Source organism: Oenanthe melanoleuca, chromosome 7 (genome assembly GCF_029582105.1).
Source record: "Oenanthe melanoleuca isolate GR-GAL-2019-014 chromosome 7, OMel1.0, whole genome shotgun sequence".
NCBI classification, from domain to species: domain Eukaryota; kingdom Metazoa; phylum Chordata; class Aves; order Passeriformes; family Muscicapidae; genus Oenanthe; species Oenanthe melanoleuca.
In genome coordinates, this window is record NC_079341.1 from 35,956,315 (window position 1) to 35,968,633 (window position 12,319).

Genomic DNA, 12,319 nt, shown 5'->3' on the forward strand with positions numbered 1-12,319 from the left:
TCCTTTCCCTTCCCTTTAAAGGAGCTTTTCCTGAGCACACGGAATTTTTCTGGCACAAACACTTCACCCCTGCTTATCAGACAGAAAAGGCCAGAGAAATCACATTACACCCAGCAAGCAGCAAGGACTGGCCCTGCTCCCCCTCTGAGATGGATTTTGGCTATTGTTCATTTTTCTCCTGTCATAAAATCTCCCATCCTTTATTTTCTCTTTTTATCCTGGACAGTTCCTAAGCCTCTGCTGAGGCGTGGATGACAGGAGGTGATTTTCCAGTTTCAAATGAGATGGAAGCAAAGCCTCCAGCTCTGCAAACCTCCTGCTTTCCCTTTATTCCCATTTATTTTCCTCCATTTCAAGTGAAAACCACTTTGTTTTCATTTCCCCCTTTATTTCAGGTGCTAAGCTCCCAGTTTTCCTTTATTTTCCTTTTTTTCATGGTGCAAACTCCTGATTTTCCTTTATTTTCTTTTATTTCCAGTACAAATCTCCTTGTTTACCTTTATTTTCAGTGCAAACATCCTGGTTCCCCTTTATTCCTAATTATTAATTCCCCATTATTAATTCTTCATTATTAATTCCCCATTATTATTAATTCCTTATTATTAATTCCCCATTATTTATTCCCCTGAATTTCCCTTTATTTTCAGGTGCAAACATCCTGGTTCCCCTTTATTCCCCATTATTATTAACTCTTCATTAATAATTCCTCATTATTAATTCCCCATTATTTATTCCCCTGAATTTCCCTTTATTTTCAGGTGCAAACATCCCAGATTTTCTTTTATGGGATGAGCTTTAAAGTCTGTTCCAACCCAAACCAGCCTGGAATTCCATAATTCAATGATCTATTTCCAATCAAAAATTCCCACACATCATCCTCATCACCCCAAGAGTCCTGCAGATCAAAAAAAACATTTGAAGGGAAAAAAAAAATCCCTTTATTTTTTTTATTATTTTTTTTTAATGAGATGGACACAGTGATCCCACCCCTGCTAATTCTGGGTTTGGTGACATCCAAGGAATCTTGGAGACCAAGAAATGAGTGGGAAAGTCCCAAAAGGGAAGGGAAACTCCAAAAAGAGGAGGAAAATCCCAAAAAGGAGGAGGAGAACTCCAAAATCTTCACTCTGGATTTGAAATCCTGAATTAAAACAAGTTTTTACCCCAAATCCCACTGAACAGGGGGAGGTTGACTTTAAGCACAGAGCTTCTCTTTCCCCAAAAATAAACCAGGAACAATTCCCTGGTTCCCTCCCTGCTGACATTCCACAGGGGTTTGGCTCATGGAATTAGGGATTGTTTCTGCTGGGGTCCCACATCCCACACTCCTTCCCATTCCTCTGACCCTGGCCACGTGTTTTTTATTCTGTGGATTTATTTCTTCACAACTTTTCCAGATTCCTGGTGATTTTTGTTGCTGTTCCTCTCCCTTCCCAGTGGGATTTCAAACTTCCATTATCCAGGACTGTGAATCCACCATTTAATTCCTGGCACATTCCCAAATCCAAACAAACCTGAGAATTGGTGTGGACAGTTTTAATCCACTTTTACATTTTTCCCTGTTTTAAAACCATCCCTAAATTCCTCTTAGGCCCAATATCCGTGGGTGAATCCTCACATTCCTCACTCCAGCTCCTTGGATATTGCTGGAGACAGGGAAAAGTTCCCACTCCACCTCCTCCATCCCTGCTCCATTAATTTAATCCTGATTCCATCTCCTCCATCCCTGATCCATCTCCTTTATTTCCATCCTCTTTCCATCCCCTCCATCCCATCTCCTCCATCCCTGTTCCAGCTCCTTCCTTTCCATCTCCTCCATCCCTGCTCCATTTATTTAATCCTGATTCCATCTCCTCCATCCCTGTTCCATCTCCTTTATTTCCATCTCCTCCATCCCTGCTCCATTTATTTAACTGATTCCATCTCCTCCATCCCTGCTCCATCTCCTTTATTTCCATCCTCTCTCCGTCTCCTCCATCCCATCTCCTCCATCCCTGCTCCATTAATTTAATCCTGATTCCATCTCCTCCATCCCTGATCCATCTCCTTCATTTTCCTCTCCTCCATCCCTGCTTCATCTCCTCCCTCTCCATCTCCATCCCCTCCATCCTGTCTCCATCTCTTCCTTCCCCACTCCAACTCTATTTCCATCTCCTCCATCTCCATCCCCATCTCCTTCCTTTCCATCTCCTCCATCCCTGCTCCATTTATTTAATCCTGATTCCATCTCTGCCATCCCCTCTCCATCTCCCTCATTTCCATTTCCCTCATTTCCATTTCCCTCATTTCCATCCTCTCTCCATCTCCTTCATTTCCATCTCCTCCATTCCTGCTCCATCTCTTCCATTTCCATCTCCTCCATCCCTGTTCCATTTATTTAGCCCTGATTCCATCTCCTCCATCCCTGTTCCATCTCCTCCATTTCCATTTCCCCCACCCTTTCTCCACTCTGTTTCCATCTCCTTCATTTCCACCTCCTCATCCCTATTCCATCTCCTTCATTTCCATCTCCTCCACCCTCTCTCCACTCTCTTTATTTCCATCTCCTTCATTTCCATCTCCTCCATCCCTCCTTTATTTCCATCTCCTCCACCCTCTCTCCACTCTCTTTATTTCCATCTCCTCCCTCCTGTTTTCATCTCCTCCATCTCCAACCCCATCTCCTCCATCCCTATTCCATCTCCTCCATTTCCATTTCCTCCATCCCTCCTTTATTTCCATCTCCTCCATTTCCATCTCCTCCACCCTCTCTCCACTCTCTTTATTCCCATCTCCTCCATCCCATTTCCATCTCCTTTATTTCCATCTCTTCCATCCCTATTCCATCTCCTCCATTTCCATCTCCTCCATTTCCATCTCCTCCATTTTCATCTCCTCCATCCCTATCCCATCTCCTTTATTTCCATCTCTTCCATCCCTATTCCATCTCCTCCATTTCCATCTCCTCCATTTCCATCTCCTCCCCTCTCTTCATTCCCATCTCCTCCATCCCTATCCCATCTCCTCCATTTCCATCTCCTCCCCTCTCTTCATTCCCATCTCCTCCATCCCATTCCCATCTCCTCCCAGGTTTCTCCCTCCAGGCTCTCTGGAGACACTTCCCAAGCAGCAGCCAGGAGTGGGGAACAAAGCCCTGCAGGGATTGTGATGGATAAAGCTGGGATGTGATGGATTGCTTTGTGTGTTTGTCATATCAGCTGCTCCTGGCACTGTTTTTCCACGGGCTAAAAATACATCCCATAACTGTGGAATAGGTCCCAAGCTGCCCCTGGCTGAATTGATGGATCTGCTCAGCCCTGGAAAGCTCCAAATTCCTTCAGTTTTCATTTTGGAGGAAGTGGCTGGACCCCAGTGATAAAAAATATCGGATTTTGGGTGTAAAATAATAAAGGTGTCCATAAAAAAACCCGACAATATTCCTATAAATGAATCAGTGATCATTGGAGGACTCACAGAATTTTGGGATGAAAAAACGCAACCCTTAATTCCAACACTTGAAAATAATTCCTGCACCAACCCTTTGAGCCCAGAGTTTGGGAATTACAGGGAATTGGCTGGAGAAATTTGGATTTTTATAGTGGGTTCCCAGCTGAATATTTGGATCTTTAAAATGGGTTCCTGTCTGAATATTGGGATTTTTAAAGTGAGTTCCCAGTTGAAAATTGGAATATTTAGAGGTGCTTTCATCTGAATATTTGGATTTTTAGAGAAATTCCCAGCTGTATTTAGCAGGGACTCTCATCTGAACATTGGGATTTTTAAAGTGGGTTCCCAGCTGATTATTGGGATATTTAGAGGGGCTTTCATCTGAATATTGGGATTTGTAGAGGGAATCCCATCTGAATACTGGGATATTTAGAAGGGCCCTCAGCTGAATATTGGGATTTTTAAAGTGAGTTCCCATCTGAATATTGGGATTTTTAAAGTGAGTTCCCATCTGAATACTGGGATTTTTAAAGTGGGTTCCCATCTGAATATTGGGATTTTTAACAGGAGCTCTCAGCTGAATATTGGGATTTTTTCAGTGGGCTCCCATCTGAATATTGGGATTTTTAGGGAACATCCTCTCATTAAGAGTTGCTATCCCCAGCCCTGCAGGATCCAGGGATGGATTCAATTGGAACAATAAATATTAAGGCAAACCAGGAAGCTGGAGCTGCTCTGCCCCTACAGAAATTTCCCTTTTTAGCTCCAGATGAACTTCGGGTGCAGATTTCCCTCATTGGAGCCCAGCTGCTTCAAAAATCGATGGGAATTTGGCCCGGGCATGGGATTGGAATTAACCCCCTGCACCCCGGGTGTGGCTGAGCTGCCAAAATGCTCCTTCCCCTCAGGAAAAATCCCAAAAAGAGGTGGGAAGTGGACAATTAAAGCAGAAAAGCAGAGAAGTAAAAACTCAGAGCACTCCCGGGTTTATCCAGAGGTTCTGGAAGCTCCAAAAGTGTTTTTAATGAATTTTTCCTGGCTCAGATATCCACCCAAGCTCTCCAGACGGGCTGTGGGAGCATCCCAGGCACCTCCAGAAGAATCTCTTTTATTCCCAGGAGAAGGTTTTTCCTGGGATTTTCTGGTTTTTCCTGGGATTTCACACACTGAGGGGTGTGTGTGGCTTCCAGCTCTGCCCTGGGGTGTAATCCATAAAAATGACGTCATGGCTGTGGAGACAGGAATTAGGAATTCAGGAATTGAGGTGAGACCAGTCCTGACCCCAAGAAAGTCACATTGGAGTTCTGTATCGCTGCACTCCAGGAGAATTCCAAATATTCCATCTGCTTGGGGCTGCAGGGAATTTGTGGGTGTTGTTCACACCAAAAAACAGCCCTAAAACCCCAAAACTTGCTGATCCCACAGATTCTTCCTGCAGCTTTCCAGGTGTTTCCCTAAAATTGATGGGAGCAGCTGGAAAATATGATCCCCATCAGGTTCCTGCTTCTCCATCACCCCAAAAATGAGGGATTGAGGTGTTCCCAGAGTCTGAGAGGTTCTTCTTCCCCTTCCCTCTCCCTGCCCATATAAATTTCCCATCTGTTCTCCAGTTCCCAAATCCCCACGGGACAGCCCCAAATCCCACGGACGTCCTGGATGTGTCCCCACCTCTCCACAGCACCCAAGGAAAAACCCTTCCCCCAACATCTCCCTGCCTAAAATGAGGGATATTTTTAGGGATTAGAGCCACAGACGCTGGATTAGAGTGGGGGCACCAGGCAAGGAGGGATTTTGGATTGAAAATTGCACAGTTTTAGGTCAGAACCCGGAGTTTGCCTTGGCTTGGAATTCCGGTGCTGGGAAAAGCTGTGGCTGCTGGCAAAGGTTAATTAAAACGTGTTCCACTCTAAGCATTGCCCGTAATTAATAAAGGATTCCTGATGAATTGACTCCCAAAAAGTGCCCAAGCATTCCAGGATTCTCCACAGCACCACAAAATATTCCAGTTAAACAGCTGGAATTGCTTTGGAATGACTGAAACATCCCTGTTACCGCGTTATCCCAAAATTCCCCTTTTCCTAACGTTCCCCTGGCACTAAAGGGTAAAAAAGGGGAATTTTGGATAAATTTCTCCAGCCGGGATGCCTGGGGAACGTTTCTGCCCTGCCATTCCCGATGCAGGGTGTGTTTGTTCCCGGGAGAACAGGCAGATCTGTTCTTTGTCTTTCCCGAAGCGCGGCTGGAAATGAGGGATCGCTGCCGAGATTCCTGCCGGGCTCGGGGAATTGATTCCATGGGGATGCTCTGCTCTGGCTCAGCCTCTCCCACCAGCGCCTCCGGCAGCTCCGGCTTTTTCCACCCCCCGTCCATCCCGGCTGTAAATGGATTTCACCTTTTCCATCCCCGATTTAAACTCCTGATAATCTCCCCTAAGGGTGTCCATAAAATTTCGGGAGCTCGGCCATCTCCAGGAAGCTCCAAAAAGCTTCCATCACTGAAAACATGGACAATCAATAACTCCCAGCAGGAATTGGGGTGTCGGGAGAGCGATTTTCCCGCAGGTTGTTGGAGCCTCTGTGTCCCCATCCCGCTGCTGGGATTCCCGGGGAGCTCCCAGGCCGATGTGGATGCACGGATTTATCCCAGCGGGAATGGGAAAAACACTCGGGAAGCTCGGACGGGAAGATCCCTAGGGAGGGAATGGACGGAAAAATCCAAATCCCGAGGGAGCAGCGGCTTCTCCCTCCCCGGGATGTGCCCGCGCCAGGTCACCTGTTGGTGCGGCTTTCAGCTGGGGGGAAAAAATCTGGGGTTTGTGCTTTCCCAGAGCCGAAATTCCCGCTGTTCCAGCGGGATCCAGCCGGGCTGGGCTGGGTTTTCCCTGGCCACAGCCGCGATCCAGGGGCAGGAGCGCAATTCCCGCATCTCCCGGAGCGCAGGGATGCGGGTCCCGCGGGGGCTGGAAAAGCGCTGGGAAAGCGCTGGGAAAGGGAAATTTAAACGCGGCTGGACGGGAAATCCCTCCTGGATGGGCGGCGGGGGGACAGGGAAAGCTTCATCCCGGGCGCTGCCGCTCCCTCCGCCGCATCCCGGGACTCCCGAGGGAGAGAAGGGAATGGGGAGGGGAATGGGGAAGAAAGGGGAAGGGGAAGGGATGGAGTCGGACGGAATAAGGAGCCCAGACCTGTTGCCATCACAGCACGCTTTACTTCGGCAGCCGCGGGCGGCCGGACCGGGCCGGGATGGGCCGGGATGGGCCGGGATGGGCCGCTCCGGCCACCCCGCGCATCTCCCGCCCTCCGGCACGCCGGGTCCATTCTCCTGCTGATTTTTCGGGAAGAAGAGCTCGGAGCCGAGCCCGGGAGGGTGCGGGCGGCCAGCCCCGGGCTCAGCGCTGCGGTCAGTACGGCCCCACCACCACCGCCTCCACCTCCTTGGACGGGCGGCGGTCCTTGACCAGAAAGTTGATCATGCCCTCGGACTTGATGAGGAGGTTGCAGCCGAGGAAGAAGATGCCGAACACCACGGTGAGGGCCAGCACGCACATGACGGCGATCTGCACCACCCGCATGATGTACAGGCTGCGCTCGTCGCCCTCGGCGCCGCTGCCGTCGGTCACCACGGAGGCGGCGGTGCAGCAGCGCAGCGCCCGCTCCAGCTCCAGCTCCAGCGCCGCGCCCGCCGCCCCCGCCAGCAGCCCCGCGGCCGAGGAGCCGTTCAGCGCCGCCGGAGCCCCCAGCGAGCCGTTCATCCCTCCCGGAGCCCCCAGCGAGCCGTTCATCCCCGCCGGCAGCCCCGCCGAGGAGCCGCTCGTCCCGCCCGGCAGCTCCGCCGCCGCCGCCGCCGCATGCAGGCGGCCCGAGCCGGGCCGGGCGGAGCCGTGCCGAGCCCAGGCGAGCCCAGCAGGGCCGGGCGGAGCCGTGCCGAGCCCAGGCGAGCTCAGCCTGGCCGCTCGGCGCTGCCCCCGAGCCCCGCGGAGCCGCCGTGCGGGCAGCGCGGCACCGCCCGCTCCGCTCCGCCCCGGGGGCAGCGGGGAGGGAGCGGGGAGGGGAGAGGGGATGGAGGGAGAGAGGGAGGGCGGGGGTGGAGGGAGGGAGGGAAGGTGGGAATGGATGGAGGGAGGGGAGAGGGGCTGGGGATGGATGGAGGGAGGAAGGGAAGGTGGGAATGGATGGATGGAGGGAGGGCGGGAGGGAGGGACGGGAGAGGGGCTGGGGAGGGAGGGAGGGAGGGTGAGGATGGAGTGAGGTGAAGAAGGGAGGGGAGAAGGGTTAGGGAGGGAGGGAGGGGGAGAAGGAAGGAGAGAGGGATTGAGAGAGGGAGGGTGATCCATGTGGGATCAGTGGGATCCGTGTGGGATCAGTATGTGATCAGTGGGATCAGTGTGATCTGTGTGTGATCACTGGGATCACTAGGATCCGTGTGTGATCAGTGGGATCCCTGTGGGATCTCTGTGGGATCTGTGAGACCAGTGTGTGATCAGTGGGATCAGTGCGGGATCCGTGGGATCAGTGGGATCCGTGCGGGATCAGTGGGATCAGTAATGTGATCAGTGGGATCCGTGGGATCCGTGGGGCGGTCACTCCCTGCCCTCAGGCCGTGCCACGTCCCTGGGGCCTGTGGGGGTTTCCTGGGCTGCTCCTCCTGGGAATGAAGCAGTGCAGAGCCCAGGGCCTGGAGAAGGGACGTTTTCCAAACCCCTTCCAGCTGATCCGTCCTGCTGGGGTGGCACCTGGGGTGGCACATGGGGTGGCACTCGGGACTCAGTGCTGGGGGAATTTTGGACTCGATGACCTTGAGGGGCTTTCCCAAGGAAGCCATTCCATGATTCCATGATGAGCTGGCTCCTGGATGTCCCCTGTGCCCGTGTCCTGTCCCCGGGTCACCTTTAGGGGTGACAGTCCCCCACTTTGGGGTCCCCTCACTGCCAGCACAGCCGTGCTGGCCCTGCCTCGCTCCCTCATCCCATGGGAACATTTTGTTTTCCCGCTGGAAGGAAAGGATGGGATTGACTGGAAGGAGCCAAGGCAGTGCTGGCAGTTCCTGCAGCCAGGGAGAGGCTGGAAGAGCTCTTGGAACCGGCACGATTCCCGTCTGGATTCTCTCCCTTCCCAGCAGGCACGTGGGCACAGCTCTGTCCTTGAGATCTTCACCTCCCAGCTCTTGGCAACTCCCTGGGAAAGTGCTTCCGTCCCCGAATCGTGGCAGGAAAAATCCCATTCCTCAATTAGAACAGGAGCAATCCCATTCCTCAGTTATGGCAGAAAAATTCCCATCCCTCAGTTAGGACAGGAAAAATCCCATCCTTAATTTAGGACAGGAGTAATGTCATCCCTACATTAAGACAGGACCAATATCATCCATAAATTATGGCAGGAAAAATCCTGTCCCTCAATTATGGCAAGAAAAGTCCCATCCTCAAATTCTGAGAGGAACAATTGGAGGCAGGAAGGGTCCCATTGCCTCCTCCCTATCCCACACATCCCGATCCCATTATCCCATCGCTGTCCCACACATCCCGATCCCATTATCCCATCGCTATCCCACACATCCCGATCCCATTATCCCATCCTCATCCCACACATCCCGATCCCATTATCCCATCGCTGTCCCACACATCCCGATCCCATTATCTCATCCCCATCCCACATGTCCCGGTCCCATTATCCCATCCTCATCCCACACATCCCGATCCCATTATCCCATCGCTATCCCACACATCCCGATCCCATTATCCCATCCCGGTCCCACACATCCCGATCCCATTATCCCATCCTCATCCCACACATCCCGATCCCATTATCCCATCCCTGTCCCACACATCCCGATCCCATTATCCCATTATCCCATCCTCATCCCACACATCCCGATCCCATTATCCCATCCCCGTCCCACACATCCCGATCCCATTATCTCATCCCCATCCCACATGTCCCGGTCCCGTTCCTGGTTCCCGGTGTCCCACCCGGCCCCGTATCCCGGGCTGCGGAGCGGGGCCGGGATTGCCGGGAGAGCAGTGACACCTAGTGACACTCGGGATACCGGGATATCGGGATACAGGCACCGGGATAACGGGATATTGGGATACAGGCACCGGGACACGGGAGCGAGCCTGGGATCAATGGGATGGGCACAAATCCCATTCCCAAAATCCCAGCCGCACCGGGACTCACTGTCACTGCAGAGCTCTGCTCCTTCCCTTGAGCTTCAGAATCCCGGGAATTCCACGGCTGGGATCTCAGAACATGGAACGGTTTGGGGTTGGGAGGGACTTTAAATCCCATCCCATCCCTGTATCCCTGTATCCCTGTATCCCTGTATCCCTGTATCCCTTTATCCCTGTATCCCATCCCATCCCATCCCTGTATCCCATCCCTGTATCCCATCCCATCCCATCCCTGTATCCCAGCCCACCCCATCCCATCTCACCTTTTCCAGGGAATTTTTAGAACCCTGGCATCTTTGATTTTTTCCTGTGTTTTTTTTTTCCCTACATTTTCACTTTGGTTGGGATCAGAAGTTGTTCTGTTCTGAGCAGGGCAATGAACACAAAATCTGGGAAATTTGAATTCGGGAAAGGATTGTGCCAGGATCCCTTTGGGAATCCACACTGCCGGCAGGGCCAACATCCCACTGCAGGATCCTCCTCTTTTTGGGATAGAAAAATTCCCTGCTTGGTTCTGCTCTGGTTATAACAGTGGGATAAGCAGGAATAAAAGGGAAACAATCTTGTGGATCCATGGGCTGGGAGAGCTGGGAATGTTCCCCTGGAGAAAAGAAGGATCCAGGGAGAGCTTCCAGCACATTCCAGGAGATCTGGAGGGGGATTTGGGACAAGGGATGGAGGGACAGGACACAGGGAATGGCTCCACTGCCAGAGGAATGGGATGGATATTGGGATATTGGGAATCGGGATATTGAGAATTAGAATATTGAGATATTGGGATATTTGGGATATTGGAATATTGGGAAATGAGATATTGGGATATTTGGGATATTGGGATATTGGGAATTGGAATATTGGGAATTGGGATATTGGGATATTGAGATATTTGGATATTGACAATTGGAATACTGGGAATTGGGATATTGGGAAGGAATTCCTGTCTGGGAAGGTGGGGAGGGGATGGGTTTGAATTCCCAGAGAATTTGCAGTTCCAGGAAGGATCCTTGGGAATGCAATCCTGGTTTGAAGCCACCATTATCACTTTGATATGAACAAATTCCCATTATTATCAGCCATCCAATCAAGATGGATTTTTTTTAAGCTTCCCAAAAGTTTGGGATCACGGGATGATGTGGGAAACTCGGGTCACATTCCCAGACCAGCAGAGTTTTATACAAAGAACAATTACAATTCCAATTAAATCCCAATTAAACATCAATTAAAATGGATCTGCCAGTCCCATTTCTTCCTTTTCCTGGAGAATGGAACAGATTGGGAATTTCCCCAGTCTCCTGCATTTATTCCCTTTATTCTTCCATTTCTTGGAGACTTGGGAAAAGTTGGGATAATGGTGATTCCATAGGGAAATCAGGGAATGCAGGAACCTCCTGGGGTGCAAACCTGGCTCTTCTCCATCTGTTTTCCAAACATTTTGAGCATTTAAATGAAAGTTAAAATGTGCAAATAATATTTTCCCCATATTTATTTTATAAAATATGCAAAGAATATTTTCCTCATATTTATTTTATTTTCCCATTTTTATTTTCCCTATAATTTTCCTTTTTTTTTTTTTTTTTTTCTTTTTTAAACTTTATTTTTTTTTAAATTCTCTGTACTTCAATTTTTTAATTTTTTTTTTCTTTTTTTTTTTTTTTTTTTTTTTTCCAAATCTCCAGCTGGAATGAGAAATTCTCTTTAGGAGACAGGAGGAACAAAATTCCAAAGGAATGTGAGGGAAAGGGGAGGAACCTTTCCAGGGCTTGGATTTTCTCCTTTGTTGTGGATTGGCCATGGATTCACTCAGATCTGAAAAATGAATGAATCCCAAATCCTGGAATTATGTTGGAGCCTGGAATTAGAGGAAAAACTCTGGGACTGCCAGGCTTACAAATTAACATTTTTAATTAGCATTTCCCAGCTAATTTCAGAGTTTATTGTTCTTTCCAAAGGATCCATGGAATGTTCTTGCACACAATTAAAAGGGAAATTTTTGGGGAATATTTAAATTTTTTTTTGCTGTTTCCTGGAAATTTTTAATTCCAGCAAAAATTGGATTTTTTGGTTTCTGTACAAAATCCATTCCCCATCTCCACTCATCCGAGGCTTTTTTAGGTGGGAATTTCTTTTCCCAACTAAAACTTTCCCTTCCTGGAAAAACCAGGAATTTAAAGATCCCTTTGCTCCCAGACCCAGAAGTGGTGTCCTGGCTCTTGTATCCCAAAATCCTGGAATGTTTTGGAAGGGCCCTCAAAGCTCAGCCCATTCCAGGATTTTTCCATGAGTAAAACTGAAGGATTTTCCTGCTGCTCTCCCAAAGGGGTGGGATTGGGATTAAATTCATTATTCCATCCTGGAATTTTGCTGCTTTTCCTGGTTTTTGAGGAGGGTTTGGATGGTGTTGGACTCCATGGATTGGGATTTCCTGGGATTGGGATTTCCCAGGATTGGGGATTTCCATGGATTGGGATTTCCATGGATTGGGATTTTCCGGGATTGGGGATTTCCATGGATTGGGATTTCCCGGGATTGGGGCTGGAGCAGAGCCCTTCCCATGAGGATTGGTCTGGGCAGGGAAGGGATGCTCTGATTTCCTGGGAATTCTCCATCCCTGCATTCCCAGGAAGGGCAAGGCTGGAGCTGCAATGCAGAGAAATCCCTGGCTGGTCCTAGGGAATGCTGGAATCAGGAATGCAGGGAATGCTGGAAATGTTGGATGCAGGGAATGCT

General features: G+C 49.9%; 1 protein-coding gene across 1 annotated transcript; it reads right to left on the bottom strand.

The window, feature by feature from the left end:
• Window positions 1-6,648: 6,648 nt before the first annotated feature.
• RPRM (reprimo, TP53 dependent G2 arrest mediator homolog) lies at window positions 6,649-7,450 on the bottom strand (the record flags this gene model as incomplete). The annotated part of the gene is made up of 1 exon (XM_056495946.1): window positions 6,649-7,450. A coding segment is annotated over one exon (624 nt), but the record flags the coding sequence as incomplete, so codon positions are not given.
• Between the last annotated feature and the right edge of the window lie 4,869 nt (window positions 7,451-12,319).